General features: G+C 51.9%; 2 protein-coding genes across 9 annotated transcripts in view; one reads left to right on the top strand and one right to left on the bottom strand.

Moving 5' to 3' along the window:
- Window positions 1-1,670: 1,670 nt before the first annotated feature.
- Window positions 1,671-10,704, top strand: PAQR3 (progestin and adipoQ receptor family member 3). Of its 5 annotated transcripts, none has more exons than XM_054064501.1 (7): window positions 1,671-1,965; window positions 2,870-3,032; window positions 4,384-4,539; window positions 5,329-5,463; window positions 6,811-6,901; window positions 7,217-7,365; window positions 8,447-10,704. In XM_054064501.1, exons 1-6 carry the CDS (start codon window positions 1,781-1,783, stop codon window positions 7,357-7,359), a joined length of 873 nt encoding a protein of 290 aa, XP_053920476.1. In that variant the 5' UTR covers window positions 1,671-1,780; the 3' UTR covers window positions 7,360-7,365; window positions 8,447-10,704. The 5 variants fall into 5 exon arrangements, with proteins under 5 accessions (XP_053920476.1, XP_053920475.1, XP_053920474.1 ...); XM_054064500.1 differs by having other exon boundaries at window positions 1,673-1,965; window positions 5,266-5,463; window positions 8,620-10,704; XM_054064499.1 differs by having other exon boundaries at window positions 1,673-1,965; window positions 5,266-5,463; window positions 8,380-10,704.
- BMP2K (BMP2 inducible kinase) overlaps window positions 10,333-18,584 on the bottom strand; it is a 55,288-nt gene continuing 47,036 nt past the window's right edge. For all 4 annotated transcript variants that reach the window (XM_054064496.1, XM_054064494.1, XM_054064497.1 and 1 more), the window contains one exon: window positions 10,333-16,600. In XM_054064496.1, coding sequence (XP_053920471.1) covers window positions 15,165-16,600 — 1,436 coding nt within the window. In that variant the 3' untranslated portion in view covers window positions 10,333-15,164. The remainder of the gene's footprint in view (window positions 16,601-18,584) is intronic.

Here is an 18,584-nt window from a genome sequence, read left to right as displayed (position 1 = left end):
GACCTGCATCTACAGATCTTCTTTCAGAATGCACTTTCTCTGTGTATCTTGCCTAAATCGTTCTGTTTCTTTACCAGCAAGCTAGAAGAAAGAACAGAAACAGAGAAGCCATAAGGGACAGAAGACAGAAATGAAGTAAAGCAGGAATGAGACATTCAGAGATGGGCTTTGGATATGCCCTGGAAAGACGAGGAACTTTTTAGAGCTAAGCCTACTGAATTACTACTATGAACGCAACTCCTCCAGGTAACTCCCCAAAATGACTATTGGAATTGGATCAGAATACCTTCTGTTTTTAAAAAATGCGAGTTTCTGTAAAGTAAATCAATGCCCCAGAAGGACACGGAAATAATTACTTAAAAATAATCAGAGAAAATACATCTCTTCTATTCCACCTCAAACACTGACAACACCACCACTTCCGGTCAACTTTTTAAGCTCTCTTAGCCCATGGGTTAAGCTCCGCAGCTCAAAGAAGATGCCAGACAGCACAAGATCAAGCAGAACCTCGTCTGTGTCATCTCTGTCTCAGAAACACACACACCGATTCCACTCCCTGCGGACCCCAGTCTGCGCTGCACAGCAGGGTTATGTGTTCCCAGGTGCAAGACCTTACACTACCTGCACTGGACTTCATAATCCTCCTGCTGACTCACTCTTCCAGCCTGTCCAGGTCTTCCTAACTTGCTAAAATAATTAAGATTACTCTTCTTTTGGTATTTCATAGACTACACAGGGAGAAAAAAAAGCACAGCACCATGGAATCATTCGAGTTGGAAGAGACCTCCAAGCTCATCCAGCCCATCCATTAGCAACAACCCCACGGCACCTGTTAAACCCTGTCCTGAATTGTCTTTTTTTACAAGTTTTTTGAACCTCTCCCAGGATGGAGACTCCACCACTGCCCCTGCCAGGACTTGACCGCTCTTTCCATAAGGGGATTTTTTCCTAATATGGAATCATTCGATTGGAAAAGACCTTTGAAATCATCAAGCCCACAACATATGTGGTCTGAACTTCCCGTGACACAACCTGAGGCCGTTTCCTCCGCACGCCATGCCCCGTTCCTCGCGCGGCGTTATCCCGGCTAACGGCAGCGTGCCGGTACGCCGGCGGAGGCGGAGGCCACGCCCAGCGCCGCCGCGTGCCTGCCCTCGGGCGCCATTTTGGAGAGGTTTGCACGGCCGCAGCCCGCGCGAGGGGAGCGACCGCCCTTCCCGCAGGAACCGCCATCTCCAGCGCCTCCTCTGGGCAGCGTTCCTGTCGGGACAGCCACGGCGGCACCATGGGGGGGGGGGGGGGGGCGTTGAGACCTCTAGGGGGCTGCGGCAGGGGCTGAGGGCCGGTGCCAGGGAGCGGTTACCTCTGTTACCGGTGGGACCCGGTTACCGGTAGAGGTCCTGTGCCTGAGGGACCAGGTTAGCAGTTACCAGTGGGTCCGGTGAGACCCCGTTACTGGCGGGTCTGGTGCCTGCGAGCCCCGGTTACCCGTGACGGGCACTGACGGGGTTCCCGCTCGCGCCTGGACGCGCTTCCCGAGGTTCGCGGTTCCCGCGGGAAGGGGCGGGGGCGGGGCGCGCGCCCCCTGGCGGCCGCAGCCGGAGAGCGCGCGCCTTCGCGTTCCCGCTCGCTGCGCCGCGGCGCGGCCCGTGACGTCATCTCCCGAGGCCGCTTCGCCGCTCGGGGGCGGTGACGTCATCTCCGTGCGGCGCGCGGGGCGCCCCCGGGGCGCGGGGAGGCGGCGGGGCCGAGGAGCGCGGGCAGCTCGGCGCGGGCCAGGATGCACCCGAAGGTGCTGCGCAGCGCGCACTACATCGAGCTGGGCGGGTACCAGTACTGGCCCGTGCTGGTGCCCCGCGGCATCCGCCTCTACACCTACGAGCAGATCCCCGTCTTCCTCAAGGACAACCCCTACATCACCGACGGCTACCGCGCCTTCTTGCCCTCCCGGCTCTGCCTCAAGAGGTGAGGGCCGGCGCCGCCCCGTCCCGTTCTGTCCTCCCGGCAGCCCTCTCGCCTCCCCCTCTGCCCAGTTCTGTCCCTTCCGGCCCCCGGCCTCATCCCCCGCCCCATTCCATCTCCCTGCCTGACTCTCGTCCCATTCGGCCCTTCCCCGCTTCACCCCCGACTCGTTCTGACCCGCCCCCCCCCCGCCCCACTCGGTAGCCCCAAGGCCCCGTGCCTCGCCCCCAGCCTCGTTCCGTTCTGCTCCTGCCCAATTCTCTCTCCGCCCGGGTCCCCTGCCTGATTTCCCACCCCCTTCTATCTCCCCTTGGGTCCCCCTGCCTTAGCCCTACCTCGTTTTCTTCTCTTGCCCGGCTTTGTCCCTCCCCCCACTTCACCGTCTACCATGTTCTGTCTCCCCCTGGGCCTCGTGCCTCACCCCAGGCCCGTTCTGCCACCTAGGCCTCGTGCCATGCCCCCCAACTGTGTTCTGTTGTTCTCGCGCCTCCTGTCATTGTGCGTCCCCCAGACTATTCTATCCTACCCTGCCCAGTTCTGTCAATCTCTGTCACCCCCCGCCTCCCCCCCAGGCCTGTTCTGTCCCCCCCATCTCCCGTTCTGTCTGATCCTGTGTCCCCCGCCTCACCCCTGCCCCATTGTGTTTTCCCCTAGGTCCCGTGCCTCATCTCCATTTCTGTTTTGCCCGTCCCTCCCCAGCCCCTTTGTTTCACTTCCACCCTGTTCCATCCTCCCCCCCAGCTCAGCTCCGTTCCGTTCCCTCTCTACCTCTCCCCCACCTCATTCTGTCCCCCTTCCTGTCTCATCCCCAGCCCCATTCTGTCACCCCCCCCAGGTCCCCTCACCTCACCCCTACTGCGTTCTGTCCCCGGTGCCTCGCCCCGTGCCCTGTTCTGTTTCTCCACAGCCTCTTCATCCTCTCCAACGAGACCGTCAACATCTGGAGCCATCTCCTCGGCTTTGTCCTCTTCTTTGCCCTGGGCATCCACGACCTGACAGCTGTCCTGCCTGCTGCAGGTGCCTCCCGGGAGGACTTTGTCATCTGCTCAGTGTGCCTCTTTTGCTTCCAGGTAGAGCCAGGAGCTGGGATGGGAGAGAGTGGGGCAGCCCCTCGGCCACACAGCAGCGTGGAGTGGTCTTGGGTGGGATCCCCAGAGCTTGTTCTCTTCCTCTAATGGGATCTCTAGGAAAGACGGGGACAGACTTTTGGTCAAGGCCTGTTGTGACAGGACAGGGACCAATGATTTTAAACTCGGGGAGGGGAGATTTAGACTGGATATAAGGAAAAATCTGTTATACTGAGGGTGGTGAGGCTCTGGCCAGGTAGCCCAGAGGCGGAGGAGGCTGCATCCTTGGAAGCATTCACGATCAGATTGGATGGGGCTCTGAGCAACCAGATGGAGTTAAAAATGTCCCTGCTCCCGCGGGATGACCAAAAGCCCTTTCTACCCCAAAGCATTCCATGATTCTATGTCAAAGCTCAGTGGTTGAGCTGGTTTTGACCTGGTTTATGTACGGAATAAGGCAGTAAGGGCTGACCCTGGCTGGCTCGGTGAAAGCATGTGAGAAACAACTGACTTGTCTGATGTTCCATCTCACAGCTGGGCTCCGGGATCCAGTTGTGTCTGCTGTGGCTCCCTAACAGCCGCTGGAAAGGGCCCTCCCCGCTACACAACGATCAGATGTGGGCTGGTGCTGCTCTGGAACCCCAGTGGGGCTGCTCCTCTCACTTTTCACCCTGTGTCAGATGAAATCTGCTCTCAGCAGCAGATTTCATGTGTGTCATTTGGCCGCTGCAGCTCTGTGAACTACGCTGTCCCTAAAACCACGAACAGCACACAGAGTGCTGTGGGTGCTCCCTGAGGAGCACAGGCTGCCTTTGCCTACCTCAGAGCAGGGAAAACTCCTTGCAAAGCACTGCTCTTGGTTCTTCCTTGCTCTTGCAGAGAGGTGCTGGGAAAACACGCAACGCCAGCCTAGAAGCAAACAAGCAGCCTGTGCACAGGTGTTTAATTTCTTGTGTGCTCCCTCAAGCGCTGGGTAGTCCAGGCGGATTTGGGCTTTGCTTTCTGCTTGTGCTAGTTAGGCCAAGCAGAACTCATTGCCCCACTGTGCTCATGCAGACACAGTCCCATTCCCTTGTATTCTGGATTGTTGTTTGGCCTCACTAGCCCAAACTTCTTAGCAGTGGAACTGGGAATTGTCAAGTCTTGCAAAGGTATCTGTTCCTCCTTCAGTCTGCCAGAGAAGCTTACACCCGTTTATGCTCATTACTGGTAGGAATCATAATTATCGCCACCAAGTTGCACCGTAAAACACCTAACAGGTTGCTCACGTGCTCTCAGGTTCAGAGTTGAAGCTTGGTGTGCTCCCCATACCTGTATAAGAGCCTGATGCCTCCTCGTTTGCCCATGTGTGTAGGTGTGTATGCTCTGCTCAGTAGGATATCATCTTTTCTGTTGCCACCGCTCGGAGAAGACCAGCCGACGATGGATGGCCTTAGATTATGCGGGAATTTCCATTGGCATCCTGGGCTGCTATGTGTCCGGCGTCTTTTATGCATTTTATTGTAACAATGTAAGTTTGAAGCACTCGGTCACATCACATTTAATTCCTGCAGTCTCGTTGTGGTGGCTCCCGTGCCGTGGGAGAGGGGCTGACTGCAGGGTGTCCAAACGGAACATTAGCCAGGAGATGGAGGGAAAGGGAAACAAGTTCCTTCCAGGACGAGCAGAACTGTGCTTGCTGAAGTGAGAGGCAAACCGAGGTTTTCTTTTCTGGCTGCCAGACACACAGGCCTCAAGAAAGTGTTTATGTGAAGGCAGGGTAAAGTTACAGGTCCTGCCTTTGTCAAGTGCAGGACTCTGGTGAAGGGATGGGCCCCCGTCACAAGTAATTCAAACACCTTTTCCCACTGGGTAGCTTACCTGAGACAGAAACAAGATGATTTTCTCTCCATCTGCTAGAGGAACAGTACAGCAAGTTCCCTTCAGAGGCCTCGATTACATCCAGGTCTACAGCAGACACAGTGATCGGGTAGCTGCACGTGCCTGCAGAGGCAGATGTAAAATGATTTGGTGAAGACACTGCTGGAATAAATGGTGTTATGCCAGGTTTTCTGACCAAGAGGCTCCCTTCCCTCGCTGTCAGCCAAGTCCATCCCCTCAGACCCCATCCGTGCCCTTGCAGCACGGGCGAGAGTTATGCTTCGTTACAAACAGTAGCATAAGCTTTCCACCCCGAGCTTGCTTCTACACCTGATGAGAACGTCCACAAACCTGCTTTTATTTCTTCTTTCCCCAGTACTGGCGTCAGGTATATTTAATCACTGTGCTGGCAATGATCTTGGCAGTGTTTTTTGCTCAGATTCATCCCAGTTACCTCACGCAGCAGTGGCACAGACTGCGCTCCCTCATCTTTTGCTCCGTGTCTGGCTACGGAATTATTCCCACCATCCACTGGGTTTGGCTCAACGGCGGTATCGGTGCATCTATCGTACAGGTAAGAGGAGATGAGATTCGCTTTGGCTTGTCGCTTTCTGTCTTCCTTCAGTCCTCTCACACTTTGCGAACAGGGCGGAAAGCAGTGGTAATGAACATCTCGTGGAGCACAGAGTTCTCTTCCATAGAATGACCCAAATGCAAACACTTAAAAACGTGTTATAAAGCAGGAAACGGGCTGAGTCGATTAAATCTGCTCTGAGGAAAAGGAAGGCTGGGTGCACTTGCAGCTGAGCGTATCTGCCCGAGGGACGGAGCAGCCTGCGGGGGTGGCCGCAGCCTCGCTCACCCAGGGCGAGGGACCGAAGCACAGAGCCAAGTCAGCTGCAGAGTGGGAAGTGGGTCTGCCCGGCTGCTCGAGGGCTCTGGGCCATCTGCCTCCACTGCTCAAGAGAGGAGAAGGAAACCAGAAGACACTGATGGGACTATTATTTGCTTCCTCTTCTGGGCCCTGGCTTGGCAGCAAAAATCCATATTTGCTTGGTCAGCCCCCTGTGTCTTAGGGAGCTCTCCTGTAACATCACTGTGAGGTTACTGTTATCCTCTTTGTGTCTTACCTTATAGAGTTACCTTCTGAAAACCAAGCGGCACCTGCTGTGAAACCCCCAGAAAGCACTGAAGTTAGAACAGGGACCCAGTTGTGCTGAAGCAGCTGTGACTTGGGGTGGTGGGTTGGCCCATTCCAGAGCCGCTGCTGAAGGTGGGAGAGCGGAATCTATGAGTGTGGGTAGTCTTTAGATGGAGCACTTCACACTGACCTCCTAGAACTGCGATAAAGGGCAGTTGTCCCCCCCACACCTCCCCTTTCATTTCTCCCGGTACAGCAGGGTGGTCAGAATAGCACGTGCCTGTCTTCCATGCTTCAGCAAAAATGCTCCGCTTCTGGTAACGAAATTCCCTGTTAAAGCAAACAAAAAGCAGCTTCTGAAGGGGCTGTTGGATTCTTTACCACTCAGCATGTGGTACTGCTGTACCCTGGGCTCTAGCGCCTGCAGACCTGACGGATAAGTCAGGTTTTGCACCAAAGGGATCCTTCCCGCCAACTTCACCCCTCTGTGGCTGCTCCGTGTGCCCGAAGACATTCTGTTACCGACCGGTTTCATGTCTGCTGCAGGCTGCACAGAAACACTAAGGAGCTTGTGTACTGAAACAGAGGGTCTGGGTTAAAAAAGCTTCTTCCCATTCTGATTTTCCCAAGCTTTGGCATTTGCTTCCCTGTTGGATTTTGTCTGTAGGTAACATAGGCAGTGAAGTAAGGTTCTGTTTTGTCGAGCATTTTTCTTGAGGGATGAGGTGTGTTTTTAGCTTTTGCTTTCTGACGACTAGGAGAGCTTCCTTTCTTTTGCAGGAGTTCGCTCCGCGTGTGGTTGTCATGTACTTTATCGCCGCTGTGGCTTTTCTCTTCTATATTTCCAAAGTTCCTGAAAGATACTTCCCAGGTAGGAAATGTTCTTCTGGATTTTTTTTACTGCAGCTGAACTTCCTGCAGCATCAGGGTCCTCGCTGCGAGTCCTGTGAGACATTCTGTGAGAGAGCAGGTTGGCCGTGTTCTATGTGAAGTTTTCTCATGTAGCATAAGCCGTTGTGTGTATTGGCATCCAATACAAACAGTGTCTGTCCAAGTTCACTAAAGAACTACACTCGCTGGGAGGCAGGGGAAGAGTTGAGCTTTCGGGGGGCTGATAGCTGATTGCATTGCCCGCGTTCTTGCTGAATTGAACAGCTGAGCCCCTCGCCCGCTTCCTTCCCCGCAGGCCAGCTGAACTACCTCGGCTCGAGCCACCAGGTGTGGCATGTCCTTGCGGTTGTGATGCTGTACTGGTGGCACCAGTCCACGGTGTACATCCTGGAGTACCGACACAGCACACCGTGTCCTGAGCACAGTGACGACTCCTGAGTGCAGGTACGGCTGCTTCCCAGCGTGGAACCACAGCAAGGTTTGGGTGGGAAGGGACCTTTACGGGCCACTTCCTCCAGCCCCTGCAGCAACATCTTCAGCTACTTCAGGTTGCTCAGAGCCCTGTGCGCCCTGACCTTGAATGTTTCCAGGGATGGGCCCTCCGCTGTCTCTGGGCAACAGAGGCCAGTGTCTCACCACTCAGCGTGAAAATGTTTTTCCTTCTGTCTAGACCAAATCTGCCCTCTTTTAGTATGAAAACATTGCTCCCTATTGCAACAGGCCTTGATAAAAGGTTTGCCCCATCTTTCTCGTAATCGCCCTTTAAGTATTGAAAGGCTGCCAAAAGGTCTCCCCAGAGACAATAAATAACTTCTCCAAAAAGTTCCTTTCTTGATAAATCAATCCATTTGAGTGTCTGCACTCTGTGATGTGAGAGGAGCCTTGTCACCTTGGTGAGACAACAGGACAGCGCAAAGTACCAAGTGTTTAGGGCTACGTTTAGCCATTTTCAAAGAACCAAATGACTGCAGCTTCAGGCCAGCAGTAACCTGCACAGTGACATCTTATACACGTTTTATATTTACGTTCATAGTCACAAAATAAGTAGTTATGTCATCGTTGCCTATGTCATTGCTACTTCTGGAATACATAACACCCATATAGACCTGGGGTTACTCAGGGGAAGGGGACTCGGGCTAGGACAGGAGTGAACAATCCTGGCTTTAACTTGCCCAAGTGTCAGCCAGGCCCCTCGTGAGTTTCCCCAAATGAAATGCTGGTGTGTGCAATACCTGCTTTTAAGTGAAACAGCAGGTGATTTGCTGCCAGCAACTCTGCTTGTCTGCACTGCCCTTTTGACCCTGAGCAGCTTTAGGAAGGGATGGGCAGGTCACTCGCAGTGCTCTCACCATTCTAATAACCCCCTACAGGCATCAGTATTGGTCCTCAAGCGGCCTTTTCCTCAGGCTCCTGTCAGGCTTTTGACCTGCTGAGCCAGGATCTGGATTTTTTTGGCAGTGTGTTTAGAGATGATCATCTCACCTACACAGTGAGCGACTCGCCTTGTTTCCCCGCTCCGTTTCAGAGATGCTGCCGTGGCGTTTCTGACTTTGGGGGCCTAGACCTTACCTTGTGAGCTGAGCCACAAAGAGAAGTGCCGAGGCTGTTCCTGCTCTGACCCCTGGGCTGTTAACAGCTTGCTGGACAAGCCTGTGTTGTTACTGGGATCTGGCATTCATTTCCTCTTCCGCAATCAAGGATAAAACGTCTTCCTGGAGCAGCACAGTGGAGCGCTGGCCTGTACGACTCGGCATTCGGATCGCAGCACTATCGGTTCTGCTTGGTAAACACGAACAACAGAGATTGTGACCCTTGCTGAGCTACCAGGCTGTACCCCAGGCTGTCTGGTTTTGTTGAAGCTCATCATTGAGGAACCGCTCCTGCTGGCGTGCTCGGAAATGTGCAGTTCCAGTGGGATCCGGTCTTGGATTGCAGTCACAGCAGCACGGTGTGTGGCACCTGTCAAGAGTCTGAGTGACGCAGTTACGCTGCAGCATCGCCACAGGAACGTATCAAATAGACTTGTGACTCCTGTACTTCCCTGGACAACCTCTTTCCCTTCCTCTGGAAGAAAACACCGTATGTCATCCACCACCCCCAAATCTTCACTTCAGATCTCAAAAACTTGCCCTCCTGACACGGATCCTGCCATTATTTGAAGAAATCTCCCTGGATCTCTTTGCTAATTTGGAATTCGTACTCTGAAGTAGTTCAGGAATTGCATTAAGTTGTGTGTTCAGGTTTGTTACCATCTTGCATCACTAAGAGTTTTCTGACGTTACCTTTGTTTCGGAGGCTGGACTGGCGCAGCCCAGGCAGCGTGCCTGCAGCTGGTGAGCTCCGGCCTTGAAACGCATCACGCAAACCGCGCTGGCAGAGTCGGTTACTCCCGCCCCAGGCATTCCCCAGTACGGAGGCTGCCTTCTCTTTGGAATCCACTGTGAAACCATCTTAGATCAGCGCTGAGACATGTCCATAGCTGGCAATTCCATAGCCGTAGCTGAGTAAAATTAAGCTCAACGGGTGCCACTTTTTCAAATGGGATTGGAATTATTTGGATTTTTGGGTTAGAATCAGTATTTCTGTGACTGCTCACGGATAGCAGCTGTGCTTGTGTTTACAGTTCAGCAGAGCAGGGGGCAGCAATCCCTGCTGCGTCACCTGATCCATTGTGGGTGAGTGGGAGCTGGCTGGACATTACCGAGCTTGCCTCAGCACTTAATGCCACGTGGTTTAAGTTTGGAACCAGTTGGTGGCAGACATGGACGTGGCAGAAAGCAGGAGCCACCCTCACGGTCCCTGCTTTAACTACAGGCAGGATGGTTCTGTTCCAGGGTGATGAACTGTCGGAGCTGACCTCGCTACAGCTCCCTGTCTTACCTGCAGTGCAGCCTTCAGCAGCATCCCAGCGTCTCCCGCTTTGTCATGTCCGACAGCAGCCGGTGTAAATGCACACCGAGAGGCCACAGAGCCGGTGTCCTGCACCCATGGCCAAGAGGGACAGCGCTGCCCGGGAAAGCCTTAGGCAGCCCTGCTTGAGGCTGCGCTACCCGTGCCAAGCCCTTAATGAAGCCCTTAATGACCTGTTGGCCTTGTCAGTGCTCTGCCATTGCCTCCTCCTCCCAGGGAGGGTTTCCCCGAGGGGTTTTGCTTACCCCCGGTGGGGCAGGCTTGCTCTCTGCATTGCCCTCCTCGGGACGGCTGCTGCTTCCTCCCTGGGTCTGAACCAGCCCGGCTCCCTCAGCCATCCTCTTTGGGTTGTGCCAAAGCACTGCAGAACAGAGACGGGAACACACCACAACACATCACAATGGAGAAGGCAGGACACTCACCTCCCTGCTGGGGAGCGATGTTGACTGTCGGCTCGGGGTAGGTTTGGGTTTTTAACTCCAGGAAGAAGCAGCAGCAAAAACTGACTGCATTTACGATTCAGCTCCCAGACCGCTGAGCCTTTCCTTGTAAACACTGATTTCCCCTTTAAACTTGACAGCCAAGCAAGTTTCAAGTGCACTAGTCATTACTACTGACGCCTGACAAGCAACCTGCCAAGTACAAAAGCCCTTTCCAGTCACTCGAGAACAGTAATAGTCCACGAGTGTGTTTGTGTATTGAAGTGCAGTGTGGGGATGTGTTTTGTACGTAAAGTCTAACAACTGTCACAGTTTTTACTGGAGCAGGACTGCAAAGCTGTTTGGTTTTATTACTGACAAAATTTACCGAGCTGTATGGTGGTCTTTTCTGTACAGACTGAGCTTGTAAATAAATCCAAGTCCCTGGGCTGTTTACTGGGAGTGACCTCCCTCTGTCTCCCCCGGAGGTACGCAGGTGGGAGCTCGGAGGGGCAGGGAGGGCAGCACAGCGTCTGAATGGTGCTGCTCCAGCAGCATGGGCTGGTCTTCCTCTGAGGCAGCTCAGTACGCTGCGTCCCAAACCACTGCTCTGAGGGGGTCCCATCACATTAAGTTATGCCTACAATATCGGGGCAGAACCAGGTCCACTGAGACAGCGCTGGGAATTGCGCTTGGGGAGAGGAAAGGGCCTGACCCTCCGTCACCACCTAGGAATGGGAACACATCCTTACAGAACGGCGCTGCAGAAAGGCTTAAAACGCAGTACTGAACCTAAGGAATTAAGAAGAGCACACGTTAACAACCTGCTGCACAAAGACAAACGATGGGGCAGCAAATAGAAGTATTTTAGAACACTTTTAAGGCTGTGGCAGGAGCCACAAAATGCAACCAGCAGCAGCACCAATAGCGAGTAAATTAAAGCCTAAACGGAAACAATCATACCACGTTTAAGGAGATCTGCACACTCACTGTTATCAGTTTGTTTATTGAACAACTGCAGTAATTTGTTGTACATCCGTTTCACAAAAAGTTAAAAGTTCTCTGGTTTAGTGGTACACAAAAAAGCTTTAGAAACTTGAAGACTAACAAGAAATTGAAGTGTTGGTCAGGAAAGTGCACTTAAAAGCTGAATGCCAGCAATTTAAAAATAGTTTTTATGCTCTTCACTATTAGGTGATGCCTTAGTCACAGGCTGAGCTGTACATACCCTTCCCTTGATCCTCTTGCCCAAAGACGCAAGGCAGCAGCCACCCGTGGCGCTTCCCTCCCTCCCTGCAGTAACAGCAATGGTGGCTGCCGCGTTACTGAACCACAGCATCTCCCATACGTGATGTGTGCAAGCACAGAGATGTTGGATATATTCTTCTCGTATATAAAAAAACACGACAGAGTACAAAAGACTCCAGATAAACTCTTATTCTCACAGTATTGACTGATTTTCACAGTACTTGGCTTGGCTAACAGGGAGGCCCAGGATGATTACAAGCTCTTTCCTCGTAAGCCGGTACTGGCAGGTCTCGCGTTACACAACGCAGCCAAAATCACTGCCTGCATCCTGGCTGCTGGGGTCCGCAGAGGAACTCCACCATCTTATCTCCCTTTCCATGACCACAACCGCTAAAGGCGTCCCAGTACCTTTAGACAGAATCTCTCTGAAGCAGCTCAAGACCTGTGCTCCAGCCGTTCACTGTGCCAGAAGGGAAGCTGTGGACGTGACCCGCGGTGTTCTATGGGCAGGAAGCGCCCATTCCTTACCTTGCTGTTATTATGGTCTTCCCAGACAGAGTGGTGCACGCGTACGTAGCCAGGTCTTTGCCGTGTGCCAGGTAAGGTGGCAAGCACACACATGAGCACACACACCCTCAAGTAGAAGCAAAAGGGTACCCCATTCTCTGACAGTACTACGTGTCACCTCTGGAACAGTGATCAGAGCTAAAATTAAACCCAAACATGGGTGTACTTGTGTATAAACACTATATACCACACAAAGTCAGCTTGCAAGGCAAACTGATCTCTCTTCAGACACAAGGAAGGAAGGATAAAATCATTCTAACTCTAGAAACAAAAGTTACATTCAGGTATAACCCTGTTTCCTAAGTGGAATAAAAAAAGAAAAAGGTTTATTAAGGCCACTCGAAAGACAGTATCACCGGCTGCGACTCAGGCAGCCAGAGCCACAATGCCAGCCTCAGAGTAACACAACTGCCAGTTTGCTTTTAGCTCACTTTCTGTGCACAATCTCCCTCCTTTACAGTCACAGAACCCTCTGCCAGAACCCAAGCCAACCCAGCCCACAAGGAAAACCTGTAGTGCTCCCTCAAGTCTCAGGGTAAACAGAAAAATTCCAAGCATGCTTCCTTCCACTCTTAATTCACCTGAACACCAGGGCTGCCAGCGCAGAGCCTCTTCCCTGTGTCCAACAGCCGCCACTATCCCTTCGGACAGTGGAGCCTGCACGTCGCTACCCCCTTCCTCCGGCACCAAGTGGCCGAGCAAACCCTGAAGTTGCTTTCCCACCAGAGAAAGCAGTGGCTGTGTGACTGTGGCGACGATTCGCTGCATTGCAGACCATGGGTCAGTTGCCCCCCGTTTTATTCTCGTTATGTTTCCACCCACCCCAGCTGTCAAAGACTTCTGCTCTGACTGCTCTTTGGGCAGGTAAAGAACAGCTCGGAAGGAAACTGCAGGAAGGCAGCTCGTAAGCACACGCAGAGGGGAAAAAAACCCACAAAAATAGTTAACCTGAGAATCAGAAAATGCTACAGAACTTCGCGTGTGCTTCTTGCAGCCTTTGGCACGAAACACCCAGGTGAGAACAGCAGTGATAAAGCCTAAGAAACCCTGTGCAAATAGAGCCAAAACGTTTCTACGCATCACCTCCCCAGGGCTTGATTTCTAAGCCTGAAGAAGGCGAACGCAACCAAGCACAGCTTTAATATCTCACACCCCGTGAGAAACAGAAACGAGGAATATGAAGGTAACAAAGGTGTACAGATAGGGATGAGCTGCTTCCCAATTCCAGGATGAGGAGAAGCCACCTCACGTGTCCCCAGAGGAGTGTTTTATCAGACCAACTGCAAAGGAGCCAAAGGACTGGTGTTACATGCACTGTTTTCAACCACTATCGTAAGGAATTTTTGCCCTCTAGACCTCAGGACAACCACGTAACCAGGAGGAGACTGAACATAAATGCACTCCCTAAACACTTCACCTGCTTTCCTGCAAAAGCGGAGGAGACCGGGACACACGACCCTCAGTCTGTAATATGCCCTCCACACACAAACATCCCACTCTTCAGCACCCAGCAGAGCGAGGACATCAAGCAGAGACAAGCAGAGGAACTGCCTCCTTCCACCTCCTGTTGTGGATTGCCACGGAGAAAAGGCAGAGAGATGGGACCATCCTGAACCAGACTCACTCTGCCGACGGCACACGTCTTGGCACAACCTGCAAGGCAGCAGAGAAGCCATCCTGCCTATCCCCAGCACGTACTGCTCCATCACCAGAATTGAATCTTGTCCTCGAGAAGCCCATGAGCATCACCTTCCCGTCCCCCACCAGCACCACACACTCCCAAGCCACATCCCATGCCTCCAAGGTACTGAGTGCGGCAGGACCCATCCTGCCTGTAAGGCTTCATGGTGCGGAATGCAGGTTCCTGGCACGGTGGCAATCAGTACAGCGCTGGCGTGTGACCTGCCTCTCGCCGCTCCTGTCCTGCAACAGACCCAGGGCCAGGGATGTTCCCTCAACACTCAGTGCATTTGGCAGAACTTTCTTTCCAAACGCCCTTCAGAACAACAGCAGATCCATGGCAACTTAGAAGAATGTTAGGTTGCATTTGTCTCAGACAATTATTATTGTTTAAAAAACAACAGGCTTGAAAGAATAAACATTTTCTTTGCAATGTAAATGCAAGAGGAAAAAGAAAAGGCATTTTCAGACACCAACCCCAATTCGTAATCAAATAAATCCAATGTTTGCACCCCGCAGTCAATTGCACAAGCCATCCAGAATGCTCCATGTGCGAAACAACCTCCTTGTGCAAACCAGCGTGCTGAGTAGTCTCCGAAGTGCTGCAAACCCTGGCCGCATCCCTGCTGGTTTGCCCCCTACATTCAGGCTTTGTGTCTCACAAACCAGTGTATTCCTCGTATCTTATTTTACCTCTAAGTTTCCAGTTTGCTACTTTACATTAATGGCACTTACTGTAAAAAAAAAAAATAAATTGACCTTGTAGGCACACAGAAACTCGGTCTGCCTTTAACCCCGCAGCTGCATAGATGTCTGCCAGGTCCTGAGCCACGGCCGAGCTCTGGAATTTGGGGCCGCAGCTCCCAGTGAACTCGGCTTCTTTATTTTTATGATTAATAAGAATTGTTTTCACCTCAGAAGCGAAGACCTGACTGTTTCCAGCAGAACATTCATTTTGTTGCTAAGGTCTGCTGTGACCAAGATGTGAAGAACCACCATGTTCCATTTGCCTACCTGCACCCACAGGAAAGGTTTTGTATGGGATCTCTGCCCGTTCCCTCCCTCCAGCTCAGCGCATCCCAGAGGGCTGAAAAGGCAATGCAAAAGTGCAACGTGACAACATGCGCCAGGGCCCACAGTCAGTGACAGACAGCAACTCGCATCCCATCGCCCTTTTCATTCTGGAGCCATCTGTCAAAACGATGCCCTTGGGTTGCTTTTTTTATCTTTTTCTCCCAAAAAAACAATAAAAATTGCCATCATTCTCGGTTTCATCCTGCAAGTTGGCCACGCCTTCTCGAACATGAACAGTCTGTACAACCCATGACTCTATGAATTCCAACAGATAAAAAACGCCACTAATTAAACCCTCTATTAAGTAACTCAGCGAGGTGTCGGGGGGGAACCCAGTGGAAACATTTACTGTTTGGAAGGAAAGGGAGCTGCTCCAAACGGATCCAACTCCAGCGCCTGCTGCTGCTGGCTCTGTGCACTCTGCACAACCAGTTCTGTGAAGGGTACTGCACCAAAGTCATCTGTTTTGAGCCCCTCGCTGCCGTGAATGGCTCCGTGCAGGGAGCCCTGCCGGGGTCTACCAGCCACTACTACTGCACCATGATCCCCGCGGTTGTCACCAAACCCTTGATGCTGGGGGTGCCGCAGCAGGTCCGGCGGGTGGAAGGGTTTGGCTCCGAAAGGATCCAGCAGGCTCTCGTCTGCCTGCAGAGGGTTGGTTCGATCTTTGCTGTCAGTCAGCGCAACACTGATGTTCTCTTTGGAGTCCGAGATGGTCAGGAACTCGTTGCTGCTCTGTGAGTCCCTGCGTCCTGCTTTCTTGTGCCTGCGGGCTCTCTCTGGGGTGCGATAACTTGGTTTTAATGCCTTCTTCATGGTGGTTGGGGTGCCATGGTGGCGCTTCCCATTGTTCTTCGAGACCTCCTGCTTCATGCGCCTTTGTCGGGAAGATAGCTTCTGCAGGTTACGTTGCTGCTTCACCTTCTGCTGCTGCTGGCTTCCTGTGATCTCTTCAAAAGGAACCAGCCCAAACAAGTCCTCTTTACTCTCGCTGCTCTTAGGGAGTGGGGAAGGCTGAAATGGAGTACAGCCGAAAATATCGACACTCTGCAGAGAGGTGGGGGAGAGCAGAGCCTCAGTCCCCACCACCTGCCCGTCTTGCTGAGTCACCTTTTTGCTGAAGGGGGCTTTGGTGAACACATCAAAGTCATCCTGCTGTTGGGTCAGGCTGGGAAAAGCCATCTGAGAAGAGATAGCGTTGTCTATCATCTCTCTTGCATGAGGGTGCAGAGTAGAAAAGGGCACGGCCCCAAACACATCGAATTCCTGGCCAGGGTTCACCTTGCTGACAGTACCTGGCACCTCAGACAAGGACGCGCGCGTTTTGCTGAGTTCTTCGATTTCACCGCTGCCCGCGCCATCTCTGAATCTACTGCTCAGGAGCCCTTCCACAGATTTTCGCTTCGTACGATCAGAGTCAGAGTCAGAACTCTGCTTCTCCTCCTCTTCTTCTTCCACCTCTTCCTCCGAGTCCATGAGGAGAGGTCGGTGGCCTAAATTCTCTGGTTCTGTGTCATTGTCATCAATGAAGTCTCCATTCTCTCCTTGCAAGACTTCTTCATCTTCCTGTTCTTCTTCTTCCTCGCTGCTCTTAGGAGAAGGCGGATCAGATTCAAAATCGCTCTCTGACTCATCACCACCTTTTGGCACTTGTCCCTCTGCAGTTTTCCTCCCTGGACGGAGATCTCTAAAAGCGTGGCTCAGTTTTCCAGCCTTGGTTGGGGTCCCTAAGTTATTTCCTTGGTCGCCAGCTGAGTTATCCACTTGTTTTCCAGGGGAATCTGCAGGTCCAAAGAAAAATGCAAAACAAGACTTGAAATACACTCTTTAAGTCAACACTTTCTCCACACACACCACAGCCACACAAAGCAAGAGCTGATGCCAACTTGTATTGCGCACTTACTGAGGGCAATCAGTAAAATCAGATCTGATACTTCTAACGCTACTCGTAGAACTGATTTGGCAGACATAGCTTTACTCCTCAAGCACAAGAGAAGCACAATAGCAGTGGGCTTGGGGCATGAAGGAGGGATCAGTGGACACAGGGGATCTCTAGAGCCAGGTTTACACACACACACACACACATCACTCAGCCGCTGAGCCCCAAGGTAATGGGAGCCAGCGTGCTTCAAAGATTTTAAGTTGGGTTTTTAAAACCTATTTCCTGAAGTGCTTCTGCTGCTTCAGTCAGGAAAACAGCGTACACAAAAAAGAAGTACTTAACCATTACAAAGAAGTCACTTCAGACCTCGGGTTCTGTTTTCCAGCAGCGACAGAGCTCCGTGGGCTCTGCCCTGCTGGCTGCCAGGCATTTTGTGCACTGGAGAGCAGAGGCAACGTCCTGTTCCCTACGACACAGACCACACGGCAGCCGCACTGCCTGAAGGATGCATAAATTGAACCTGTAGCGCTAATAACAGCCATGATAATTGACCTCTCCCTGCAAACCGAGCAACTACCAGGCATTGGTGTGCAATACTTCAGAGCGAAGTCATATTGCAGCCACTCCTGGTGCAATATTAAGCGGGTACCAAGCTTCCGATGGGGACCAGAACGCCAGCAAATCCAGCTGTGCTTCTGCTTGCAAGGTCTGGGACCGACCGCCAGCTTAGACTCACCCAGCGGCCACACCAAGTTCACCTTTAGCCGGCCTGTACTCGCCCTCACAACCAAGACACCACGCCTAGACAGCCTGAGCACCAGGGCCAAATTCTTCTGTCTCCGGTGTCTGACACAAACCTGGGCACAGGGCTTGGTGCTCAGTAAAACCGTTACTACCAAGCTCTGCGCTAGGTCCCTGACCCTCCCACCTCACCAGAATTAATGCCATTCCCTTACAGCTTTGTTACCCCGCCACTGACATCTCCCCAGCCGCACGTGTTCACGGCAGTGGAAGCACTGGAGACGGGTGGGTGCACCAGTCACTGCTCTGAAAAAACGCCCAGCCACAACCCAGCTCCAATTCTTCTAACATACGAAGTCATTTCTCAGGTAATTTCTCCTTTCCTGAGAGAATGGGCATGCAACTCCCAGGCCAAATCAGGCTTTTTTTCTTTCTATGCTCCAGGCCAGAACACAATGTTCAGTTTTACAGGACAATTTCTACTATTTTGGAGAGGAATAGCCGACTTGTTCCTCCACGAGCCCTCGCGCTCTTTGCAATTACACTTAAAACAACAATAACAATTTTGCAGCAATGTATTTTACGTGTGGATTTAAAATCAAGATGACCAGAATGACTAAAAACATCAGGTGATTAGGGCTTTGAGCTCTTTTTTTCTGTGCTTCTAGTGTCAGATTGCTTCTTATCTACTGTAATTTTAAATACTATGTATTTGCTTTACCCACTAAATTAGAATCTGGATTATTTGGCTGCTTGCTTTAGATTTCCCAAAGGTAAAGCCTTCGCATTGCACTGCACAACCCCCTGTCTTCCAAATCCTGCCATTTCCAATATTTACCAAGACACTAACCTTAACAGAAATACAATTACATTTAAAAGAAATAAAAGGAAATATTTCTAGGTTAGATGTTAATAGTAAAACCCCCAAACCTTTCATGCATGTCAAACCCCATGAGTCTGTGCTCCCAAGGAACGATGAAACCTTTGCATAGAGTTTCCAGATGCAGAAAACAATTCATAAAGCACTTTCTTTTAAAGCCCAAAACTGAACCACGGCCCATCCAATGTACCCGGCTTCCCAGAAGGTTTAAAGAGAATTTGTGAACTGCTGCCACAATTGCACTCGCTGGAAAACAAACTGC

The sequence above is a fragment of the Cuculus canorus genome, chromosome 4 (genome assembly GCF_017976375.1).
Source record: "Cuculus canorus isolate bCucCan1 chromosome 4, bCucCan1.pri, whole genome shotgun sequence".
Classification (NCBI taxonomy): Eukaryota; Metazoa; Chordata; class Aves; order Cuculiformes; family Cuculidae; genus Cuculus; species Cuculus canorus.
Note: the sequence above shows the minus strand (reverse complement) of the source record. Positions and strands in the feature narration are given on the sequence as shown.